General features: G+C 44.2%; 1 protein-coding gene across 8 annotated transcripts in view; it reads left to right on the forward strand.

Annotated features, from left to right (window-relative positions):
• Positions 1-24,593, forward strand: part of adam22 (ADAM metallopeptidase domain 22) — a 224,930-nt gene that overhangs the window by 75,250 nt on the left and 125,087 nt on the right. For all 8 annotated transcript variants that reach the window (XR_009814889.1, XR_009814888.1, XM_061955760.2 and 5 more), the window contains exon 4: positions 10,587-10,653. Coding sequence is in view for 6 of the 8 variants with exons in the window: in XM_061955760.2 (XP_061811744.1) it covers positions 10,587-10,653 (67 nt within the window). In the remaining 2 variants the exon portion in view is untranslated. The remainder of the gene's footprint in view (positions 1-10,586; positions 10,654-24,593) is intronic.

Consider the following 24,593-nt stretch of genomic DNA (forward strand, 5'->3'; position numbering starts at 1 on the left):
GCCACAAACAGTATACTTTTGAAAAAGTATTTAAAATAAGATTTTTGGTAAGATTTAGGAGTACAAGCAGTTAGTACCCATGCATAAAGTGTTTCAATGTCAATGTTTATTTATATAGTCCTAAATCACAAGTGTCTCAAAGGGCTGCACAAGCCACAACGACATCCTCGGTACAAAGCCCACATAAGGGCAAGGAAAAACTCACCCCAGTGGGACGTCGATGTGAATGACTATGAGAAACCTTGGAGAGGACCGCATATGTGGGTAACCCCCCCCCCTCTAGGGGAGACCGAATGCAATGGATGTCGAGTGGGTCTGACATAATATTGTGAGAGTCCAGTCCATAGTGGATCCAACATAATAGTAAGAGTCCAGTCCATAGTGGGGCCAGCAGGACACCATCCCGAGCGGAGACGGGTCAGCAGCGCAGAGATGTTCCCAGCTGATGCACAGGCGAGCGGTCCACCCCGGGTCCCGACTCTGGACAGCCAGCACTTCATCCATGGCCACCGGACCTGTGCCCCCCCCACAAGGAAGAGGGGAGCAGAGGAGAAAAGAAAAGAAACGGCAGATCAACTGGTCTAAAAGGGGGGTCTATTTAAAGGCTAGAGTATACAAATGAGTTTTAAGATGGGACTTAAATGCTTCTACTGAGGTAGCATCTCTAACTGTTACCGGGAGGGCATTCCATAGTACTGGAGCCCGAATAGAAAACGCTCTATAGCCCGCAGACTTTTTTTGGGCTCTGGGAATCACTAATAAGCCGGAGTTCTTTGAACGCAGATTTCTTGCCGGGACATACGGTACAATACAATCGACAAGATAGGACGGAGCTAGACCGTGTAGTATTTTATACGTAAGTAGTAAAACCTTAAAGTCACATCTTAAGTGCACAGGAAGCCAGTGCAGGTGAGCCAGTATAGGCGTAATATGATCAAACTTTCTTGTTCTTGTCAAAAGTCTAGCAGCCGCATTTTGTACCAATTGTAATCTTTTAATGCTAGACATAGGGAGACCCGAAAATAATACGTTACAGTAGTCGAGACGAGACGTAACGAACGCATGAATAATGATCTCAGCGTCGCTAGTGGATAAAATAGAACGAATTTTAACGATATCACGGAGATGAAAGAAGGCCGTTTTAGTAACACTCTTAATGTGTGACTCAAACGAGAGAGTTGGGTCAAAGATAATACCCAGATTCTTTACTGATTCGCCTTGTGTAATTGTTTGGTTGTCAAATGTTAAGGTGGTATTGTTAAATAAATGTCGGTGTTTAGCAGGACCGATAATCAGCATTTCCGTTTTCTTGGCGTTGAGTTGCAAGAAGTTAGCGGACATCCATTGTTTAATTTCATTAGGACACGCCTCCAGCTGACTACAATCCGGCGTGTTGGTCAGCTTTAGGGGCATGTAGAGTTGGGTGTCATCAGCATAACAATTAAAGCTAACACCGTATTTGCGTATGAGGTCGCCTAGCGGCAGCATGTAAATACTAAAGAGTGCAGGGGCAAGAACCGAACCCTGAAGAACTCCGCACGTTACCTTAACATAGTCCGAGGTCACATTATTATGGGAGACCTACTGCATCCTGTCAGTAAGATAAGAGTTAAACCACGACAAGGCTAAGTCTGACATACCAATACGTGTTTTGATACGCTCTAATAAAATATTATGATCGACGGTATCGAAAGCAGCGCTAAGATCAAGAAGCAGCAACTTAGATGACGCATCAGAATCCATCGTTAGCAGTAGATCATTAGTTATTTTTGCGAAGGCTGTTTCTCTACAAAGTGACATCGCCAACTACTGGCCTGGCAATTTTGCAGGTTTATGTCTTGCATATGCTCATGTATTGTAAATAGTTAATCGTGTTTATAGGAGAGGTGTTTGTGGGGGTGGAGGGTGAATTTTTGTCTTTGGTTTATCTAACAAATTATTTAAATCCTGTAACAAAGCTTAAATCTGTTATCATCCCTCCACCATCAGAGGCCCGTGTTGTGATGCCCTCGTTATGCTAATCCCCCCCCGCCTATCCCATTCTGCCCTGCCTGGGGTCAGCATAGCATTGGATAAAGATCACAAGCTGTGAATCTTAAACACAAATCCCAGCAGAACAAAGGCTAACAGCACACTTTTGACCCTCAGAGACTCCCATTCACGCACACACTGAATGTCTTCGACATTGTTTTACTTCTTTTTGGAACTTTTCTTGCTCTTATATTCCGTACACATTAAGGATGGGTTTTTTCTCGGACGGGTGCATGATGGGAAATTTGGTTACGCCTGAGGCCTTCATTGACATCCCCCACTCCTCTCTTTAACATTTACTAGCACTTTATTTGCCCCTTGATGGCCATTCCTCCATCTTTTCCATTTTATCTTCCCTGCCTCTCTGTCCTGTGTGCTGGGCTTTTATTACAAGACTGAAGCGGCAATTAGTCTTAGAGAAGAGTCTATTTCCTGTCTGAGTCTGCACTCTGTCGCAAGGCAGAATACATGATAATAATACACCTTATTGATGGCTCGGCGAAAAAACTATGTCAATATAGTATGTCGCTGGGGACATGTAACCGATATCAATTAAAAATATGTTTGATAAAACGTTTTAAAAATGTTGTTTTCTTCTTCATCGGAAGGAACCAAGTTGCGTTGAATGCATTAAAAAAATGCACTTGTTTTCTAGTAACTGAGCAACGCAGGGGGTGAGCACTGATCAGTAACAATGACACATTAACAGCCAATCAGGTAACAGTAGCAACTATCAAGTTTGGCTGCGTCATCGTGTTGTCTGGTAGTTGATTATTTGCATGGATTGAGAAGAGAAACTAAAAATTTGTGCTGCAGAGAGCAAATGAATTGTAAATAAAACAGGAAAAGTCACCTTAACAGTGTTGCAGTTTGTTTGATTTTTTTCAAACGATTTTGGGATTTTTTTTATTTTTTTCAAACCATCGTGTTTTATAAATTTTGCAAAGCGCTCATTCCCATCCAGACCAGTAATACCACACCACCTTAGCGCCGCTCACCTTTTAGAGAACAGCAGAAACTTCCTGGCACTTAACCTGCAGAAAACAGTTTTTCTCAGATTTCTCTGTGGTTACATTTTCACACTTTGCACTATTTTATTACACTTTATTAAGCATTTCTTATATTTTCCTTATTTTTTTCACCTTCATTTTAGGAGGTTGTTGTTAAGTGTTTAATGGGATTTTAGAATGTTGTTAACATTTATTGTTTGAGTGTTTTCCATGGTTGTGTTGACATTTCCTTACCTTTCTGCCTTGATAGTTGAGAGGATTATAATAATTGGAAGGTTACATTTGAAATAAACATGTTTACATTTATTATAGTTTTCTCTTGCTCCTTTTTTTCATATATCATACAAAATATAAATAATGTTCCCTACCAACCGATATAAAACACTCATGATACAGTTTTCAGCCATTTTGCCCAGCCCTATCCTTACTTCCTGTTTTGCTTACCGGAAGAGGGCACCTGACTCCTTTTTGATATAGTGCTGCTAAATGCCACTTAACTTAACATGTTTAAAAAGTAAATAAATCACCAACTACTGCAAATACATGACTTCACAAACTGTATAGATTTTAATAACTTTATTGTCATGTTATTTATTGGCAAGTCCCCTGCTTTATCCTGAACTTTTTGGAGCTACATTGAGGGCAACAACTTGGCTGCAACCAGTGGAGGTGCCCTTGATTCAGCCTCAAACAAGTTTGCAGTCTAAAAAAAGACCCAAATGAAACTCCTTTGGGCAGCATCATTCCGTACAATACAAACACTGGCAATACAGGACTTGAGAACATTAAGAGAGAGAGTAAATGCCATCCTAATAAATATACATATTTAAATTATATTTCTATTTGGTATCAAAATTATTATTTTCTTAAGTTTAATCAAATGCCCATTAAAATAAAACAACACTGTGCAAGATAGACGACCCCTCCTTTTCAAGAAGCGTTTCTGGAGAAAATATATTTTGTTAAACAAAATCACAAAAGTCATAGCTTTAAAATCACTGATATGATTATTATCATATAATATTCATATGTCGTATATGCTGTACAGCTTTTAGGTGACTATGCTTCATTGATCAGCAGTATTACAAAATCATTGCTTACTGTTGTTTGCTAACTTGCTAACAGCTTTTTTTACAAGCAGTTCTCTGTGTCGTGGCTTCCCTCCAGGCAACTGGTCTGTGGGGATGGGAAGAAAAGCTCAGCTGTTTTTTTTTAGACTTTTTCTCTACCCATGTTGCATTTGGGCCAATACATTAATTGTATACTGTAAAAATAATACCATGTGAGATACATCCATCCATCCATTTTCTACCGCTTATTCCCTTCGGGGTCGCGGGGGGCGCTGGAGCCTATCTCAGCTACAATCGGGCAGAAGGCAGGGTACACCCTGGACAAGTCGCCACCTCATCGCAGGGCCAACACGGATAGACAGACAACATTCACACTTACATTCACACACTAGGGCCAATTTAGTGTTGCTAATCAACCTATCCCCAGGTGCATGTCTTTGGAGGTGGGAGGAAGCTGGAGTACCCGGAGGGAACCCACGCAGTCACGGGGAGAACATGCAAACTCCACACAGAAAGATCCCGAGCCTGGGATTGAACCCCAGACTACTCAGCACCTTCGTATTGTGAGGCAGACGCACTAACCCCTCTTCCACCGTGCTGCCCATAAAAAATAGTAATTAATGAAAATGTTAGTGGACCAGCAGCACATACAATCATGTGTGCTTCAGGGACTGTGTCCCTTGCAGACGTGTTGTCCATGTTGTGGGAACCAGAATATTGGTAGCAGAAAGAAACAACCCGGGCAGCACGGTGGAAGAGGGGTTAGTGCGTCTGCCTCACAATACGAAGGTCCTGAGTAGTCTTGGGTTCAATCCCGGTCTTGGGATCTATCTGTGTGGAGTTTGCATGTTCACCCCGTGACTGCGTGGGTTCCCTCCGGGTACTCCGGCTTCCTCCCACTTCCAAATACATGCACCTGGGGATAGGTTGATTGGCAACACTAAATTGGCCCTAGTGTGTGAATGTGAGTGTGAATGTTGTCTGTCTGTGTTGGCCCTGCGATGAGGTGGCGACTTGTCCTTCCGCCCGATTGTAGCTGAGATAGGCTCCAGTTCCCCCGCGACCCCAAAGGGAATAAGCGGTAGAAAATGGACGGATGGAAATGGAAAGAAACAACCCCTATTTGTGTGAGTGGGTGTGGATGAGTGTGAATGGGGGAGGGAGTTTTTTTGGGTTGATGCACTAGTTGAAAGTGTATCTTGTGTTTTTTCTATGTTGATTTAATAAAAAAACTAAAGAAAATAAAAATTAAAAAAAACACTGGCAATAAAACAGGACTTCAGAACATTAAGAGAGAGAGTATATGCCATCCTAATAAACATACATATTTAAATTACATGTCTATTTGGTATATTAGTATTTTCTTAAGTTTAATCAAATGCCCATGATAAAAAAACAACACTGTGCAAGATAAACGACCCCTCTTTTTCAAGAAGCGTTTCTGGAGAAAATATATTTTGTTAAACAAAATCACAAAAGTCATAGGTTTAAAATCACTAATATGATTATTATCATATAATATTCATATTTCGTATATGCTGTACAGCTTTTAGGTGACTATCCTTCATTGATCAGCAGTATTACAAAATAATTTCTTACTGTTGTTTGCTAACTTGCTAACAATAGCTTTTTTACAAGCAGTTCTCTGTGTCGCGGCTTCCCTCCAGGCAACTGGTCTGTGGGGATGGGAAGAAAAGCTCAGCAGTTTTTTTTAGACTTTTTCTCTACCCATGTTGCATTTGGGCCAATACATTAATTGTATACTGTAAAAAATAATACCATGTTTGTAATGGTTGGACTAAGGGGAGGTGACGGCGACAGACACTAGATGGCAGTATGTACAATGATTTATTATATATATTAACCATATATATATATATATATATATATATATATATATATATATATATATATATATATATATATATATATATATGTATATATATAATAATCAAACAATACAAATATAAACTAAGGAAAATGGAGTGTGAACTAGATCCAAAAGTATATGTGGTGTGTGGCCATGTGTGTGATTAGCTGTAGTGTGTGTTACCAAGTGTTGTGTTGGGCGAGAGGTGGAACAAGACAGGAAGACAGTCCGTTGGGCAGGCAGATGATCCAGGGCAGGAGAGAAGAGGCAAGATCCGTTTCCAAGCGGGATGTCGTGAATCCAAAAGGGCAGTCCGGGAGGTAAGGGAAACAACAGGGGATCACGGAAGAACACGGGAAGCGAAGGGTAAGAAGACTATACTCCGGCGAGCGACCGAAGGTTGTCCAGGCTTAAGAAGACCGCTTGATCATCACAGGCAGGTGTGCCGATTGCCGGCAAATGATTGCAGCTGGCGGCTTCTGCTGGGCGGAGACGCGCGCGGCGCGTCCCTGGCTGAGCGCGGCCGTGGGCGTGTCCCGAGGTGCACTCACTGGAGTGCACAGATGGATGAACGGCGTTGGCAGGAGTCTGAGCCGTAACAGTACCCCCCTCCTTATGGACAGCTCCCAGATGTCCTACAGGTCGAACCACAAAAAGCACAGGAACAAACATCATGGGAGGGTGGAGGGGCGAACTGGTGGTGCGTCGCCGGCCCAAGTGTCCCCGAATCCACCGGGGACGAGTCTGGTGGCGGCGGCGAGTAGAACGCCGCTGAAGATGGTGAGACGGGCGACCAAGGAATGACCACCATCTTGGCCGTCGAGAAGGCGGACGCGAGTGGCACCATGGTGCGTCTCGCCGGAAACGAGAAGGAGACGTCGGAGGCGAAGAGGATGACGTCGGAGGCGTGGAAGCAGCAGACGTCAAAGCCGGAGACGAGGAGGACAGCTGAGGAGCAGGCCGAGGTGCAGAGGTCGGCGGAACAGGCCGAGGTGCAGAGGTCGGCGGAGCAGGCCGAGGTGCAGAGGTCGGCGGAACAGGCCGAGGTGCAGAGGTCGGCGGAGCAGGCCGAGGTGCAGAGGTCGGCGCTGCTGGCCGAGGTGCAGAGGTCGGCGCTGCTGGCCGAGGTGCAGAGGTCGGCGCTGCTGGCCGAGGTGCAGAGGTCAGGGCCAGCCGGGGAGCTGGTGGAGACGCGGGGGCCAGCCTGGGAGCTGGTGGAGACGCGGGGGCCAGCCTGGGAGCTGGTGGAGACGCGGGGGCCAGCCTGGGAGCTGGTGGAGACGCGGGGACCAGCCTGGGGACTGGCGCTAGCTCAGACGCTAGCCTGGGGACTTCTGCTAGCTCGGACGCTAGCCTGGGGACTTCTGCTAGCTCGGACGCTAGCCTGGGGACTTCTGCTAGCTCGGACGCTAGCCTGGGGACTTCTGCTAGCTCGGACGCTAGCCTGGGGACTTCTGCTAGCTCGGATGCTAGCCTGGGGACTTCTGCTAGCTCTGGTGCTAGCTCGGACGCTAGCCAGGGGACTGGTGCTAGCTCGGACGCTAGCCGAGGGACTGGTGCTAGCTCGGACGCTAGCCGAGGGACTGGTGCTAGCTCGGACGCTAGCCGAGGGACTGGTGCTAGCTCGGACGCTAGCCGAGGGACTGGTGCTAGCTCGGACGCTAGCCGAGGGACTGGTGCTAGCTCGGACGCTAGCCGAGGGACTGGTGCTAGCTCGGACGCTAGCCGAGGGACTGGTGCTAGCTCGGACGCTAGCCGAGAGTCTGGTGCTAGCTCGGAGGCTAGCCGAGGGACTGGTGGCTGCGGCTGGGAAAAACAGAAGAGAGGTGGAATTTGTCTGGCAGGGGGTAGCCTGTCTGGGTGCAGCTGCGCCACCACACCAGCACAGCCACCAGTGCTAAAATGGAAGAGACTAGTACTATCCCCCCCTCCGAACGCGGATGCCAGTCGCTTCCAGCTGACTGAGGGACAGTCACTAAGGGTGGGAGGTGGGTGGCCAGGCGGCGGGTAAATTCTTCCATCCCTACAGCACTGCTAAACAGTCCAAGATTTTGCTGAGGTGGGCTAGAAAAATTGTCCAGGGTGGATTGAAAAGAAAAAGACATCCTGAGAGGGGCAAAAAGGAAAAAAAAACAAAAAAACGAGAAATGTCTTTTTTTTTTTTTTTTTCTTCTTTTCTTTTTTTTACTGGGGGCGGGGTTGAAGTCACTGGGGGTGGGGCTAAGGAACTGTGCCGTCAGGTCCCTAATCAATTGGCCGGAGTATACTGTAATGGTTGGACTAAGGGGAGGTGACGGCGACAGACACTAGATGGCAGTATGTACAATGATTTATTATATATATTAACCATATATATATATATATATATATATATAATAATCAAACAATACAAATATAAACTAAGGAAAATGGAGTGTGAACTAGATCCAAAAGTATACGTGGTGTGTGGCCATGTGTGTGATTAGCTGTAGTGTGTGTTACCAAGTGTTGTGTTGGGCGAGAGGTGGAACAAGACAGGAAGACAGTCCGTTGGGCAGGCAGATGATCCAGAGCAGGAGAGAAGAGGCAAGATCCGTTTCCAAGCGGGATGTCGTGAATCCAAAAGGGCAGTCCGGGAGGTAAGGGAAACAACAGGGGATCACGGAAGAACACGGGAAGCGAAGGGTAAGAAGACTATACTCCGGCGAGCGACCGAAGGTTGTCCAGGCTTAAGAAGACCGCTTGATCATCACAGGCAGGTGTGCCGATTGCCGGCAAATGATTGCAGCTGGCGGCTTCTGCTGGGCGGAGACGCGCGCGGCGCGTCCCTGGCTGAGCGCGGCCGTGGGCGTGTCCCGAGGTGCACTCACTGGAGTGCACAGATGGATGAACGGCGTTGGCAGGAGTCTGAGCCGTAACAATGTTAGATACATTACAACAATAATATGGTATAGATAAAGTTCAGTTCAGTTTAGTTCAGTTCAGTTTCAGTTTATTTCGAACCTGCATACGATACAATGTAATACACCACATATTTCCAGTTGTTTCATTACAGCACGTCCGAAAAAGAGTAGGAAGAAGCAGAGCTTATTTAATCCTACCCCTTTTCATTCCATAGCAATTTTGTCCCATTTCCTTGTTCTCTGTAACAGAACAGTGAATAAATAAATAATAAATAAATAATGTACAGTACCATAGTAAGTAAACAAATAATAAATACATAAATAATCTTTATCTCAAAAGGTAAAAAAAAGAGTTCAAGATGTTCATCATAATTATTGTTCTTTTTTGTACTTTGTGAACACTAGTTGGAATAGTCTCTTAAACGGAATCGTATTGATGCTTTGTATGATTTCCTTGGTTAATCCGTTCCATAATTGAATTCCACGTACTGATATGCTAAAGTGTTGTATGAGCATACAAATGTTTTAAATTAGATATTCCTGTAAGGTTATAGTTCTCCTCTTTTGTTGAGAATAATTGTTGTACATTCTTGGGTAGCAGGTGAAGTTTGCTTTGTACATAATTTTTGCTGTTTGCAAATGCACCAAATGGTTGAATTTCAATATTTTTGATTCAATAAATTAAGGGTTTGTATGTTCTGTATATCCAACATTATGTATTATTCTAACTGATCTTTTTTGTAACACCGTTAGTGAATGAAGCGCACATTTGTAGTTGTTTCCCCATAATTCTACACAATAACTCAGATATGGCAACACTCGTGAGCAGTAAAGAATATGGAGTGATTTTTGGTCTACAACATGTTTTGCTTTATTCATTATTGACGTGTTTCTTACTACTTTATGTTGTATATTTTTTACATGTGATTTCCAGTTTATTTTATTAAATCATTTATAATAAACTTTGCTAGTTGTTATTAATACTTCTCCGGAATATCTTGCAGTACAGTGTGTACATTATACCCCATAGATCATTGTCTCAGGTTTGGCTGATGGTGTGTGTATCTCCTTTGGGATTTTTGCTGCTGAGAAAGCACACAAACACACACACGAACGTTCGCGCTCTCGCTCCCCCCTTCTCTTTCTCTTTCTCTCTCTCACACACACCCACACACACACCCACACACACACACACACACACACACACACACACACACACACACACACACACACACACGTTTGCTCTCTCGCTCCCCCCTTCTCTTTCTCTTTCTCTTTCTCTCTCTCTCTCACACACACACACACACACACACACACACACACACACGCACACACACACACACACACACACACACACGCGCACACACACACACGCGCACACACACACACACACACACACACACCCCTCTCAATTTATTTCGTATTCTGCTAGTGCTGCTGTTTTGACACCAACCTCTACACGTCCTTCAGTCCAGTGATGGACACTTTTCGCACAGACATTTTGTCTCCAAGGCACACACACATTTGTTTAATTTTGTTTGCATGCTGGAAATAGCCTCGTCCCCCTTTGCTGGGTCATAATTAGCCCGGCTGATGCACTGAGACTCCTTGCGGCCGAGACAGAATAAATGTTTTCATAAAATTTGAGTCACACTTGAAATTAAAATCATACATTTTCAAACATTTGCTAATTTCGATCTTCTCTTGTCTTTTCTTTTCCCAGTGATCTGCTGTCTTCAGAGTACGTGGAGAAACATTTGTCAGCGGAAGGGAGGACAGTTGTCACCGCTGTAAGATTCTGCACACCATCCATTCACACTGCTCTACATTATTTAGGCTTCAGCCCGCACAGTTTGTGTGTGTTAATCAATGCCATATAACTGCAACTTTTCTGATTGTAGAAGGTGCTAGTTTTCATTGAAAACTGGGCAACGATCTCATTCATTTATGACCCGCCTGCACTATGCGTACATGTCTGAAAATGTGCAAGTATCATTAATAATCAGTGAGGTAGAGTAATCAAATTTTTTTTATGACACGTCTACATTGCGCAAGCATGTGCCAAAGTGTGAATGAGTGTAATGAGGACTTTAATTTATTGGCTTATTTCGAGTGGTGTTGTTTCTATTTATGAAACTAAGTCATGGTTATCATTAATAACTCAGGAGGAACGATTACATTAATCACATGACACGTCTACACTCCATGTAAAAGTGGAAGTATATAAGTAATCTTACCGTGGGTTTGGACTTCGTGGAGTATTTTATGTATTTCTATCTACTTCTAATTTGCCTGTAGGCAGTTACCATTTATAATTAGCGGGAGGTGCGACAGGTCTACATTGCGGGTGCAAGTGTCAGAGTGTGAATGAGTTTACTGGGGACCTTAATCTTAATTTTATAGCTTATTGTGTGTGGTCTTGTTCATTTTTATGACACTAAGTCATGGTTATCATTAATAACTGTCAGGAAGCAAGATCGCATTCATTATATGATAGGTCTACACTTCATGTGCGAGTATATGAGCAATCTTACCATGGGCTTTGACTTTGTTGAATATTCCGAGGCATTCAATAATTTTGTATACATTGGTGAGTATACAAGCAATCTTGTGGAATATTTAGATTTGTTCTAATTATTTGTATTCAGTGATGGGCAGTAGCAAGCTACATGTAGCTAAGCTACGAAGTTTATCTACATTTTCCAGTAGCTTGGAGGTAGCGCTTCTGCTTTTTTAACGATTAGCTTTTCCTGTAGCTTGGCTCCTTTTAGGTATCTTACATCAAAGCTACAAGCTTTGATGTAAGATTGAAGAAAATGGCCAAAAATAAATATTAAAAAAATTCAATGACCTGGATTATTGAGAAAATCCATATATAGGCAGAAAATCCATAACGATTATTGGTTGGTGCTTGCATGATGGGTCCCAATTGGCTATGGTTAGAGAAAAACATAACAAACTGGCCAATCAGAGGCAAGATAAAGCAGGTCATCAAAACTAGTGAGCAAAATCATAACAGTCACGCACATAACACTGTCACATAACAACAAGGGAGTCAGAGAAAAAGGGACACTTCAAGCTGACCATTAAAAAAAAACATACTTAAAATGGCAGAGAAATTCTCTCCCACAGATTAGATTTTTCCTTTAGTGATGAAGATGATGTGCAGGAAACCCACAATCTGTCTTTGGCCATATTTAGACAAATGTACGCGTTTAGAGAAAACAATGCCCAAAACATTAGTTTTCAGTTGTTTAATATTTAAACCAAAATCATAACTGCTCTCTTCATTGAAGACGCAGAACACAAATTGAGCAACACACATTAAGGAGAGTTGAGTTAATGAAAAGTTTTACTGGACATAACCACTATACCAACTGTTCTCAAACAACACACAAGTCATTGTTTTTTGTTTTTTTGTCAAGATATAGATGGATGCTGTTTTTTTTTTTTAACTGAAGGTAGAGAAAACGAATAACAATATAGGAGTGGGCCAAACAAAAAGCAAAATATACTATACAATGGGGTGCAGGGACCCCTCGAGGTAGTTGTCGGGTGCCCCCAGCTAAATTACAGATAGTTAACAGTAATGGACCCTTATTGGGTGCATTTGTACACTCTCAGGTACATTAACATTGATATTACATGTGGGCTCATAGAAAGAAATGCCGTGAAATGTAGCTTTGATGTAGTGAGCTACTTTTGCCGTATGGCTTGTAGTAGCTTTGATGGAGCAAGCTACTTTTGCCGTATGGCTTGTAGTAGCTCCGGGGATAGTTTACCCTGGAGTTTAGCTACATTTAATCGAGAGTAACTTGTAGCTTAGTTACTACATTTCCTAAGTAGTTTGCCCATCATTGTTTGTATTACACATCGATGACCTTTTCTGCAGTCCTAATTGTCCGTTGCAGTCTGGTATCTGTCCAGCTTGGTTTAAGATCCAAACCAGACTGACAAAGGTGCACAGGACAGACTGAATGATGGAAGTGTATAACAGATCAGCAGTTCCTGGGGAAGGTTAAACTCTTTGAGCTGACACAGGAAGTACATCCTCTGCTGTGCTTATTTCCTGATTGTCTCTATGTGGGAGGTCCAATTCAGATCCTGTGGGATTGTGAGTCCCAGGAACCTGAAAGTATCTACATTAGACACTGTGCTGTTCAGATTGGTGAGGAGGGGGATTCTCCTGAAGTCTACTGTCATCTCCACAGTCTTGAGCAGGTTCAGCTACAGATGGTTGTGACTGCACTAGTGTGCCAGCTGTTCCATCTTCCGTCTGTCGGCAGACTTGTTGGCTTCCTGGATGAGACCAATGACGCTGGTGTCATCTGTGAACTTCAAGAGTCTCACAGAAGGGTCCCCTGAGGTGCAGTCATTTGTGTAGAGGGAGAAAAGCAGTGAGGAGAGACCACACTTTTGGAGGGCGCCAGTGCTGATTGTACGGGTGGTAGATGTGATGCTCTCCAGTCTTACCAGCTGCCTCCTGTCATTCAGAAAGTTGGTGATCCACTAACTGGTGGAGGCCGGCACTGTGAGCTGGTTGAGTTTGCGGTGCAGGATATCCGGGATGATAGTGTTAAATGCAGAGCTGAAGTCCACGAACAGGATCCTAGCGTAGGTCGTCGGGGAGTCAAGGTGATGCAGGGTGTCGTTTAGTCCCATGTTGACTGTATCCTCCACCGAACTGTTTGCCTGATAGGCAAAATGCAGGGGCTCCAACAGGGGGCCTGTGGTGTCCTGCAAGTCTTTCAAGGACTTCAGGACCACAGACCCGTCATAATGACGGGTCTGTGGTCATTGAGTCCTGTAATGGCGGGTTTCTTTGGGACTGGAATGATGACGTAGCTTTTGAAGCAAGAGGGCACTTTGCACAGCTCCAGTGAGGAGTTGAAGATCTGCGTGAAGATGGGGGCCAGCTGCTCCTTTTTTGTATTCCTGGAAGAGCTGGTGCACATCCTTTTCACAGATCGTCATTGCAGGTGAAGGAAGGGTCAAGGGCGAAGGAGAGAGCAGGTATGGCCGTGTCTGAATGTTGGGGTAATGTTTGTGGTAGTTGTGAAAACCTGCACTAGTGAAGTGAATTATATTTATATAGCTCTTTAAAGATTGTCTACATCTATAAGCTACATTTAAACCAGTGTAGGTGGCAGGTGGGTAAAGTGTCCTGACCAAGGACACAACGCCAGTGACTAGAATGGCGGAATCGGGTATCGAACCTGGAACCCTCAAGTTTTGAGCATAAAACAGCTATTTTTCAAGGGAGTACTGCTAAAAGGCAGCAAACGATTGACTTACATGAAAGTACATGTCATAAACATAAAGAAAAACATTTTAAAAACATCATCTTAAGTGCTCTGTATGGACCTAAAAGTGTTCAATTAAATAAGTTCAGTTAATTTTCAGTCTTTTTGCAACATGTTCCATGGAAAAGGAGCAGAGTAACCCAAAGACATTTTTCTCAGTTCTGTGTGAGCAAATGGAACAGTGAGCAAAAAATTATAATTTGAACGCAAAAAATAAGAGTCAACACTCCTCTGTGTGATTAAGTTGCAAATGTAAGAGGGTAGTAGACCAAGCATGGCCTTATAAATAAAAGTCTACCAATGACCGAGCCCCCTGGAGGACAAAGAAGGTCATCCCACTTGGTAATACAGCTCACAATGATGGGTCAAGGCCCTACAGTTAGTAATGAACATCAGAGAAGCTATGTAGAAATTGAGCAGAGGCATTCATGTACAACTGGTCTCCATAGTCTAAAATAGATTAAAATGTTGCGGTGACCAGGCACTTTTTTGCCTTAAAAGAAAAACAAAATGTATTTAGGAAGAAAACGACCAATTTGAGTTCAATTTTATTCACAAGAATGTCTATATGGGGCTTGAAGGTCAGGGAGTCATCCAGCAAAAAACCAAGGTATTTGTACGCGTGAACCACCTCTATGACATTTCCCTCAAGAGCGGACTCTCAGAGGATAGTTTGAGGAACTTTCTTAATGTTTGAAAACAACATTAGTTTTGTTGGCACGGTTCATTCTACCAACCAAGCCACGCTGCCCTGTTCAGGTCCTCAGTTAGTCTATTGTTACCAACAGGGTGGGGGTGAGGGTTTTTTTTGTAGTTGTTGACTTCTCGCAGGCCTTTCCAAACTGCTGAGGGGTTGTTAGCTAAAAATATTTGTTTTAGCTTCTAAGTGTAGCTCTTTCTAGTTACCCTGATCTCCTTTGTCAGTTTGTTCCTGTCCTGCTTGAACAGGACCCAATCCCCTATCCTGTAGGCATTCTCCTTTGCCTGACTCATCTTCCTAAGCTGAGGTGTAAACCAGGACTTGTTGTATGTAATGGTAAATGGGTTATACTTGTATAGCGCTTTTCTACCTTCAAGATACTCAAAGCGCGTTGACACTATTTCCACTTTCACCCATTCACACACACATTCACACACTGATGGGGGGAGCTGCCATGCAAGGCCCTAACCACGACCCATCAGGAACAAGGGTGAAGTGTCTTGCTCAAGGACACAACGGGCGTGACTAGGTTGGTAGAAGCTAGGGATCTAACCAGGAACCCTCAGGTTGCTGGCACGGCCACTCTCCCAACCGCGCCACGCCGTCCCATGTGCAGAAGATCCTGGTCTGCAGACACATGTCCTCACAGAAGCTCATGTGGGATGTCACAGTGTCAGTGAGTCCATAGGATTTTCTGATGCAACTTTAAAGACAGTTCAATCTGTGCAACGGAAGTGGCCTGTAGCTGCTGCTTTGTCTCCTTTGATCATCTCTTCTCAGTCCTTAATACAGCAGTTTTTAACTTCTGCCTGTAAATCCGGATGAGGTGAATCAAACAGTGATCAGAGCTAAAGCTGCACGGTAGAGATGCGCGGTTTGCGGACACAACCGCGGAGTCCGCGGATAATCCGCGGGTCGGGCGGTTGAAATAAAAAAAAATTAGATTTTAAATAGATTCAGGCGGGTGGCGGTTAAACTAATTCGGAAATATATATACATAGTTAAACGTTGTTACCCACATACGAAAAACGAGCAGCACTCTTTGAAACAGGCAATTATTTATCAGCAGGCACTGCACTGCAGCACACCACAACAGAAGAAGAAGAAAAAAAAGATGGTAACGCCGGCAGCAAACGTGGTACGTGACAAACTAAAAAAGGGAATACTAAAGACCAGGGGGGAAAAAAATGCTATTTGCCTTGGCCAATAAGTTGCAGGTAATTTATTATTATTATTTATTTAATTTATTTTTGTTTAAATAGTAGATGACATACATATGTTATTGTATAATTTAAGTTTGTGCGCGTGATTGACAGCCTAAGGCTTATGAGGCACATTTTTTATTTATTTTTTTATTTCAACTTAAAAACGTATGAGCCTATGCCTAGAACTTAGGCTATGTATTTATCTTTATTTTCCTGCCTGTCGTTGACAATGGAGATTGTCTGATATTTTGTCATGGCTGCAGATCAATCAATAAAGGTTCATCTTTGTCGCAAAATTGTTCACTGCTTCACTGTGCACCCCGCCCTCGTCCCTATTTGAGCATTATAACGTTAACAAGTTAATATTCATTGAAATAAATTCAGAACATTTTTTTAACCTAACGAAAATATAGGCCTAGTCTTTCTAAAACATTTTTTTAACTTCTTAAAAGCCTCGTTCTGCTTTCTGCAACTGCGCACACAAAGTGTGAGGAACGCACTCCTGATCTGAGGGCATTGGCAACAATAGTCAACACTTTCTTAATGGAAATGACAATAATATTATAATAATGATAAATAATATTATCACGCATTAATATCTCTAAGCCACTAATGCGTGGCCAAGAAATATTAATTTGTGTGTGATGATACAGAGTAGAAGGAGACGGCACTGAGACAGGGAGAGCGTTTAGCCTGGGGTGTATTTATTCAAAAGGGAATTATATATATCTCTATATAAATATATATATAATAATAATAATAATATATATATATATATATATATATATATATTTATATATGTATAATTCATACAATATATTATCCAATATATTATATGATATTATACTATATATTATATTATATTATACTATATTATATTATATATATATATATATATATATATATATATATATATATATATATATATATATATATATATATATATATATATATATATATATATATATATATATATATATATATATATATATACATATATATATATATATATATTAGATGTGTATGTAACCAAACAGGAAATGGGTGTCAGACTATGTGTGGAATTTAACTGAAGGGTTTTACCGTAAGTGTTGGAGGTGCGTGTTGAGAGGAGCGGTGCTGTCAAGACAAGGGCGAGGCAGGCAGGGTTTGTCCAGGGGCGGAAGCGTGGTCGGGAGGCAGGAGGAGGATCTCTGGTGGCGGTTGTTTAAGTAGTCGTCCCTCTCATCAGTGCCGGCCGGGTGTGTTGATTGAAGATGGAACGCAGCTGCCTGCAGCAGCTTGAGTGACGCACGCGCGAGCGCGCTTGGAGGTGCGCTCAGCGTTGCTCCCAGATGATTGCGCACTGGTGTGCGTCTGGGCCGTGACAGCGTGGCACGCATTGAATGTCTCTGCTTAATTGGATCAGTCCCCTTTCTTTAACAGGCAAAAGCCTTGCCTCACTAATGCCTTGCATCGTCTATATTAGATATATAACAACGGGTGGGTGCGGGCGGGTGTGGTTTTGATAAAATGTTGGTTCGGGTGGATGGCGGATGGCGGATGGCGGATGGGTGACGACTTTTGTGATGCGGTTGCAGATGAAATAATTGCCTATCCGCACATCTCTACTGCACGGGGAACAAAGCGATCAAAGTCTTTTATAGCTGTGTAGCAGTGGTCCAGTGTGTCAAGTCCCCGGCTCTAAATATGCTGTCTGTACTTTAAGATTTCATAAATTGTCTGTTAAAATCCTCCAGAATGATGAACACAGAATCAGGATATTTTTTCTCCACGTCTGCAATATGGTCAGCCAGGTGCTGTAATGCTTCTGTTACGCAGGCCTGAGGTGGGATATGAACACTAACCATATTACACGAAGAGAACTCCAGCGGTAAGTAAAACAGTTTACAGTTTATAAGAAAACTCCCAGATGTGGGCTTCATGTCTGCTTCAACACTGTCACATCTGTGCACCAACCTTCTTTTATGTAGAAGCATTAACCGCCGCTAAATTACATAAATATCAGTAGGAACAGCAGTGCAACAGTGAAAAACTGTAAGCTATTTGGATGGATTCAATATCCTAATGGCCCACCTTGTGTGACCAAAAAATATTCCCTGATGGTAGCAGGTTGAACATGTGCTGACCAGGGTGAGAGCTGTCAGCCAGGATTTTCTTTGCTCTGCCCAGTCAGCGTCAGCGAGCAAGGTCCTCTAGAGAGGCCAGTGGGGGGACGATAATCTTCTCTGCAGTCCTGGTCACCCTCTGCAGGGCCTTCCTGTCTGCAGCTGCAAGCCACACAGTTACGCAATACATCAGCATTGGCTTTATGGTGGCATGATAAAAACATACCAGCAGTTTCTCCAAAAGTTGGTTCGTCCGCAGCACACAAAGGAGTAAAGTCTCTTCTATGCCTTTTTGACCAGTTGTGAGGTGTTGACAGTCCATGTGAGGTCCTCCGAGATGTACCGTATGTTCCCAGGAACTCAAAGGAGGCCACAATCTCCACACATGCTCCATTTACTACAAGTGGAGCATGTTCCCCTCTTTGTCTCCTCAAATCAATCACCATTACATTGGGAAAACTTGATGATGGTGTTCAAGGGATGAATGGGGACCTAGTTACGTAGAGTGTAGGATGGAGGCTCAACACGCAGCTCAGATGGGAGCCAGTGCTCAGTGAAAGGGTGGAGGAGCATATTTTACCCACTTTTAAGGGGTCTTAATATGATTTGTTTTCTACATTTAAAACACTATAAATAACATGTAATGGTAATTCTTTTGCACTTCGACTACGTCTTCTACACGGCAACTTTGTTGTAGTTTTTAGCGCTTCCATAGCGAGTTCGAACTATACGCTACTTTGTATTAGAAATGGCAACAGTTAAGGAGGCATGTGCATGCACTACCCAATCTGCTCCACAACAAGAGGATAAGGATTACAATTTTAAGAGCAGCCGTCCCAAAATAAGGAAAGATAATTATGCTTGTTCACAATTTATTACAATCCAAAGTAACCAAGTTGATAATACTAAAATTACCAATTGGTAACCAATAGTATCGGTGAGGGTACAGCCTCGACAGGCATAGTGGGTCAGCGTCCTGGCTCCGCCCACTTCCACGGCATCCTCCTGCATACAGAATTAGAACGGAGGCAGGCCACGGGGAGAAAAATCAATTAAAAGCTCTCCGGGCTGACGTCACACTTACACGCCTCTGCTGTAGTTCCGCGTAGAAGTATTGGGTACGCCCACTCTCCTCACAAGTCTCTCGTGGGACCTACGTGGCCGTACTCGTCCCGTCTCGCTCCGCCTCTTGGTTGCTCCCGGGAGTCACCGCAGATCTCTGGGTCCCGATTGCTCCTGCCCACAGGACCACACAGCCAGCGCACAACGGACGAGCCCGCAAGCCCACAGCCCAAGGCAGTTGAACACCCCCACAGATCCACAATGCACAACACTTACTTAGGAGGCAGAGTTTCCTCTGCCCCTGCGTGTTGTGGGCTTCTTGGGGTTCACTCCAGTAGCCTTCGGGGTCTTCCTTACCAGCCTGCGTGCGTCCACCTGGGCGCTCTTGGCAAAGCCTGTTGATACTCTCCGGTCGCCCCCAAAGCCTGTCGATCCTTCCCTTTTAAACGTGTGCAGTCCTAATGCTCCACAGGTGCATCTGATCTCAGGTGCCGTTCGATTGGGCACTTTGGTTGTTAGGGGCAACAAGCTAAAAGGGGCAACGTCTTAAAATACCATGAGGAGTAAAAACATGCAATTAAAAATACAATCAAATTCCACAAAATGTAGAAACATGCAATTAAAAATACAATTAAATTCCACAAAATGTAAAAACATGCAATTAAAATCCACAACAATAAAAACACTCTAAGACATGCCTGGCAATGAAACATAAAAAAATAAAATCCCCTACTTGTGTCCCATCACACAATGACGCGTGCAAGGCACTCTCGGTACATCTCTACTATACTGTATATGGATAATCCGCTGATGTCACGGATGGCAACAACTTTACAATAAGAGCAAATTCCAAATACCGTATATTACCAAATAAACGCCCTTGGGCAAATAACCGCCCATGTCCTAATAGCCGCCCGGGGTCTAACCCTATTCTTCCTAATAACCGCCTATGTCCAAATAGCCACCCATGGGCTATTATTTGCATAATTTAGATTAAAATGCCATTCATGTTTTGGACACTCGGGTGAAGAGAGGGGCGGAGCTTTCTACCGATCACCACCTGGGGGTGAGTTGGCTGCGATGGTGGGGGAGGATGCCAGACAGACCTGGCAGGCCCAAACGCATTGTGAGGGTTTGCTGGGAACGTCTGGCAGTCTCCTGTCAGAGAGAGTTTCAATTCCCACCTCCGGAAGAACTTTGAACATGTCACGAGGGAAGTGCTGGACATTGAGTCCGAGTGGACCATTTTCCGCACCTCTATTGTCAAGGCGGCTGATTGGAGCTGTGGCCGCAAGGTAGTTGGTGCCTGTCTTGGCGGTAATCCTAGAACCCGTTGGTGGACACCGGCGGTGAGGGATGCCGTCAAGCTGAAGAAGGAGTCCTATCGGGTTCTTTTGGCTCATGGGACTCTTTAGGCAGCGGACAGGTACCGACAGGCCAAGCGGTGTGCGGCTTCAGCGGTCGCGGAGGCAAAAACTCGGACATGGGAGGAGTTCGGGGAAGCCATGGAAAACGACTTCCGGACGGCTTCGAAGCGATTCTGGACCACCATCCGCCGCTACAGGAAGGGGAAGCAGTGCACTACCAACACCCTGTATGGTGAGGGTGGTGTTCTGCTGACCTCGACTGCGGAAGTTGTGGATTGGTGGAGGGAATACTTCGAAGACCTCCTCAATCCCACCAACACGTCTTCCTATGAGGAAGCAGTGCCTGGGGAATCTGTGGTGGGCTCTCCTATTTCTGGGGCTGAGGTTGCTGAGGTAGTTAAAAAGCTCCTCGGTGGCAAGGCTCCGGGGGTGGATGAGATCCGCCCGGAGTTCCTTAAGGCTCTGGATGCTGTGGGGCTGTCTTGGTTGACAAGACTCTGCAGCATCGCGTGGACATCGGGGTACCTCTGGATTGGCAGACCGGGGTGGTGATTCCTCTCTTTAAAAAGGGGAATCGGAGGGTGTGTTCTAACTATCGTGGGATCACACACCTCAGCCTTCCCGGTAAGGTCTATTCAGGTGTATTGGAGAGGAGGCTACGCTGGATAGTCGAACCTCGGATTCAGGAGGAACAGTGTGGTTTTCGTCCTGGTCGTGGAACTGTGGACCAGCTCTAATACTCTCGGCAGGGTCCTTGAGGGTGCATGGGAGTTTGCCCAACCAGTCTACATGTGCTTTGTGGACTTGGAGAAGGCATTCGACCGTGTCCCTCGGGAAGTCCTGTGGGGAGTGCTCAGAGAGTATGGGGTTTCGGACTGTCTGATTGTGGCGGTCCACTCCCTGTATGATCAGTGTCAGAGCTTGGTTCGCATTGCTGGCAGGAAGTCAGACACGTTTCCGGTGAGGGTTGGACCCCGCCAAGGCTGCCCTTTGTCACCGATTCTGTTCATAACTTTTGTGGACAGAATTTCTAGGCGCAGTCAAGGCGTTGAGGGGATCCGGTTTGGTGGCTGCAGGATTAGGTCTCTGCTTTTTGCAGATGATGTGGTCCTGGTGGATTCATCTGGCCAGGATCTTCAGCTCTCACTGGATCGGTTTGCAGCTGATTGTGAAGCGACTGGGATGAGAATCAGCACCTCTAAGTCCGAGTCCATGGTTCTCGCCCGGAAAAAAGGGTGGAGTGCCATCTCGGGGTTGGGGAGGAGTTCAAGTACCTCGGAGTCTTGTGGATCGTGAGATCGACAGGCGGATCGGTGCGGCGTCTTCAGTAATGCGGACGCTGTATCGATCCGTTGTGGTGAAGAAGGAGCTGAGCCGGAAGGCAAAGCTCTCAATTTACCAGTCGATCTACGTTCCCATCTTCACCTATGATCATGAGCTTTGGGTTATGACCGAAAGGACAAGATCACGGGTACAAGCGGCCAAAATGAGTTTCCTCCGCCGGGTGACGGGGCTCTCCCTTAGAGATAGGGTGAGAAGCTCTGTCATCCGGGGGGAGCTCAAAGTAAAGCCGCTGCTCCTCCACATCAAGAGGAGCCAGATGAGGTGGTTCGGGCATCTGGTCAGGATGCTACCCGATCGCTTCTCTAGGAAGGTGTTTAGAGCACGTCCGAACGGTAGGAGGCCACGGGGAAGACCCAGGACACGTTGGGAAGACGATGTCTCCCGACTGGCCTGGGAACGCCTCGGGATCCCCCGGGAGGAGCTGGACCAAGAGTGGTTGGGGAGAGGGAAGTCTGGGCTTCCCTGCTTAGGCTGCTGCCCCCGCGACCCGACCTCGGATAAGCGGAAGAAGATGGATGGATGGATGGATGGATTAAAATGCTACTGGGGTTGCGTTTGCTGCAGTACTATTGTTTTGATGGTTTTATAGAGTACTTGGTACCATAATTTTATTTTTCCTGTATGCTGCTTTATTTAAAACTTGGAGTACTGTAGCCTTTATTTTATTTAAGTGACAGTATTATTGTTCTGTTTTGATGGTGGGTTTTATACTTGAGTACTTGGTACCATAATTTTATTTTTCCCGGCAGGCTGCTTTACTTAAAAAGTGTATTTATTTTTAGTATTGGTATTCTATTTGACAATTGTTGCACTACTGCCATGTTGAGGCCTTTTGATCTCTTGTCTTTTGATAGCCTACCTCATGTTGGTCTCTTGTTTTTTTGTTTGTATGTTTACAATAGCTTTTACATTTAAAGTTTTTTGTACGAAAAAAAAAATACTGGGTAGTAACCATTGTAACCCAATAATGGCCTGGTGCAGGCTGGTGCAAAAATAAATAAAAGCCTTGTGCAAATAACCGCCTGCTTCTTTTAAACGCCTGTCTCCAAAATAGATTTTGTGAAATAAACGTGTGGGTTGGCAAGTATGCTATATCGTGATATTCGAGTATACGTTCTCACGCAGTTGCTTTTAGCTGCGGGCATTACACTACAGGCTATTCTCAGTATTTCCTGTCTCTCTTTCTCACAGAGACATAAAACAAGCGCACCTTCTTACATACGTCACATACTGTCGCGCGTGCAACGTCATACGCCCTCACGGAGCAGAGAGGTAGCGGCATGGTAACGTTAGCTGTGATGCTAGCGGTGCGGTGCGAGGGGTAATACGAGAGAAAGAAGGTGCGAATCTGGTAACAAATGAAGGAAGAATTCATTCTCAAGAAAAACAGCAGGGGGTCCATCGTCTGGCGGTGGTTTGGCTTCAAGCGGGAAGATGTTGAACAAGTATGTGGCAAAAGCGTTGCTACAAAAAGTAGCACCATTGCTTATTTGTAGCATCATTTGAAAAGTCACCCGCTAGAGAATGAAGAGTGCTTGAAACTCCGCATGTCAACATCTCCGTTCCGGTGCCACTCCCACAAAGTGCCCAGGCAACCATTTCCAGATCAACACCGTATGAAAAAAAATTGTCAACAACAGAAAGAGATAACGTCTGCAGTAACCAACCACATAGCGAAGGACATACACTATTTGATTTCCTATTATGCAGCTAATTTTTATTTGACAGTTATTGAAATATCTTGTGTGACATCATGCACAAAAGTGCACTTTATTTGTTTTAAACTATTGTAGTGGTGTTCTGTACAAAAAGTGCACTTTAATTTAGTGTTGTTTTGATAAGTCATCTTAGTGACATCATGCACAAAAGTGTACTTATAGCTTGTTTTAAAATGTCTCTGACAATCTTGCACTTTCATGAATGTTTGTGCCACTGCTTAATAACTGTTTAATAAATACAGTTTTGGTGAATTGACTTAATTGTGGTTTCCCTCTCTGCATGAAAGTTTAAAATTAGCATATATCAATGCAGTATGAACAAGAATGTTTTAATGTAGACACATAGAATCATCATACTGGTGTGATTATATGCATCAAGTGTTAATTCAAGGCTAAGGCAAAATATCGAGATATATATCGTGTATCGTGACATGGCCTAAAAATATCGAGATATTAATAAAAGGCCATATCGCCCAGCCCTAGTTACACGTGATCTGCCGTACTGACAAATTCTCTGAAACGCCTTTTAGAGACAGCGTATGGTAGAGAAATGAACGTTCAATTCACGGGCAACAGCGCTGGTGGACATTCCTGCAGTCAGCATGCCAACTGCACGCTCCCTCAAAACTTGCAACATTTGTGGCTTTGTGCTGTGTGATAAAACAGCACATTTCAGAGTGGCCTTTTATTCTAGGCAGCTTCAAGCACACCTGTGCAATAATCATGCTGTTTAATCAGCATCTTGGTATGCCACACCTGTAAGGTGGGATGGGAAGAAATGCTTACTAACACAGATTTAGACAAATTTGTGAACAATATATGATTTATATTTCTGAAGCTTCTTCACCTCCCGTAAAGCGGCTGTTTGCAACTTGTTGAAGTTTCTATTTTTCAAACCCAAAAATATAACAATAACACCTCCG

Source organism: Nerophis lumbriciformis, linkage group LG04, assembly GCF_033978685.3.
Source record: "Nerophis lumbriciformis linkage group LG04, RoL_Nlum_v2.1, whole genome shotgun sequence".
Lineage (NCBI taxonomy): Eukaryota > Metazoa > Chordata > Actinopteri > Syngnathiformes > Syngnathidae > Nerophis > Nerophis lumbriciformis.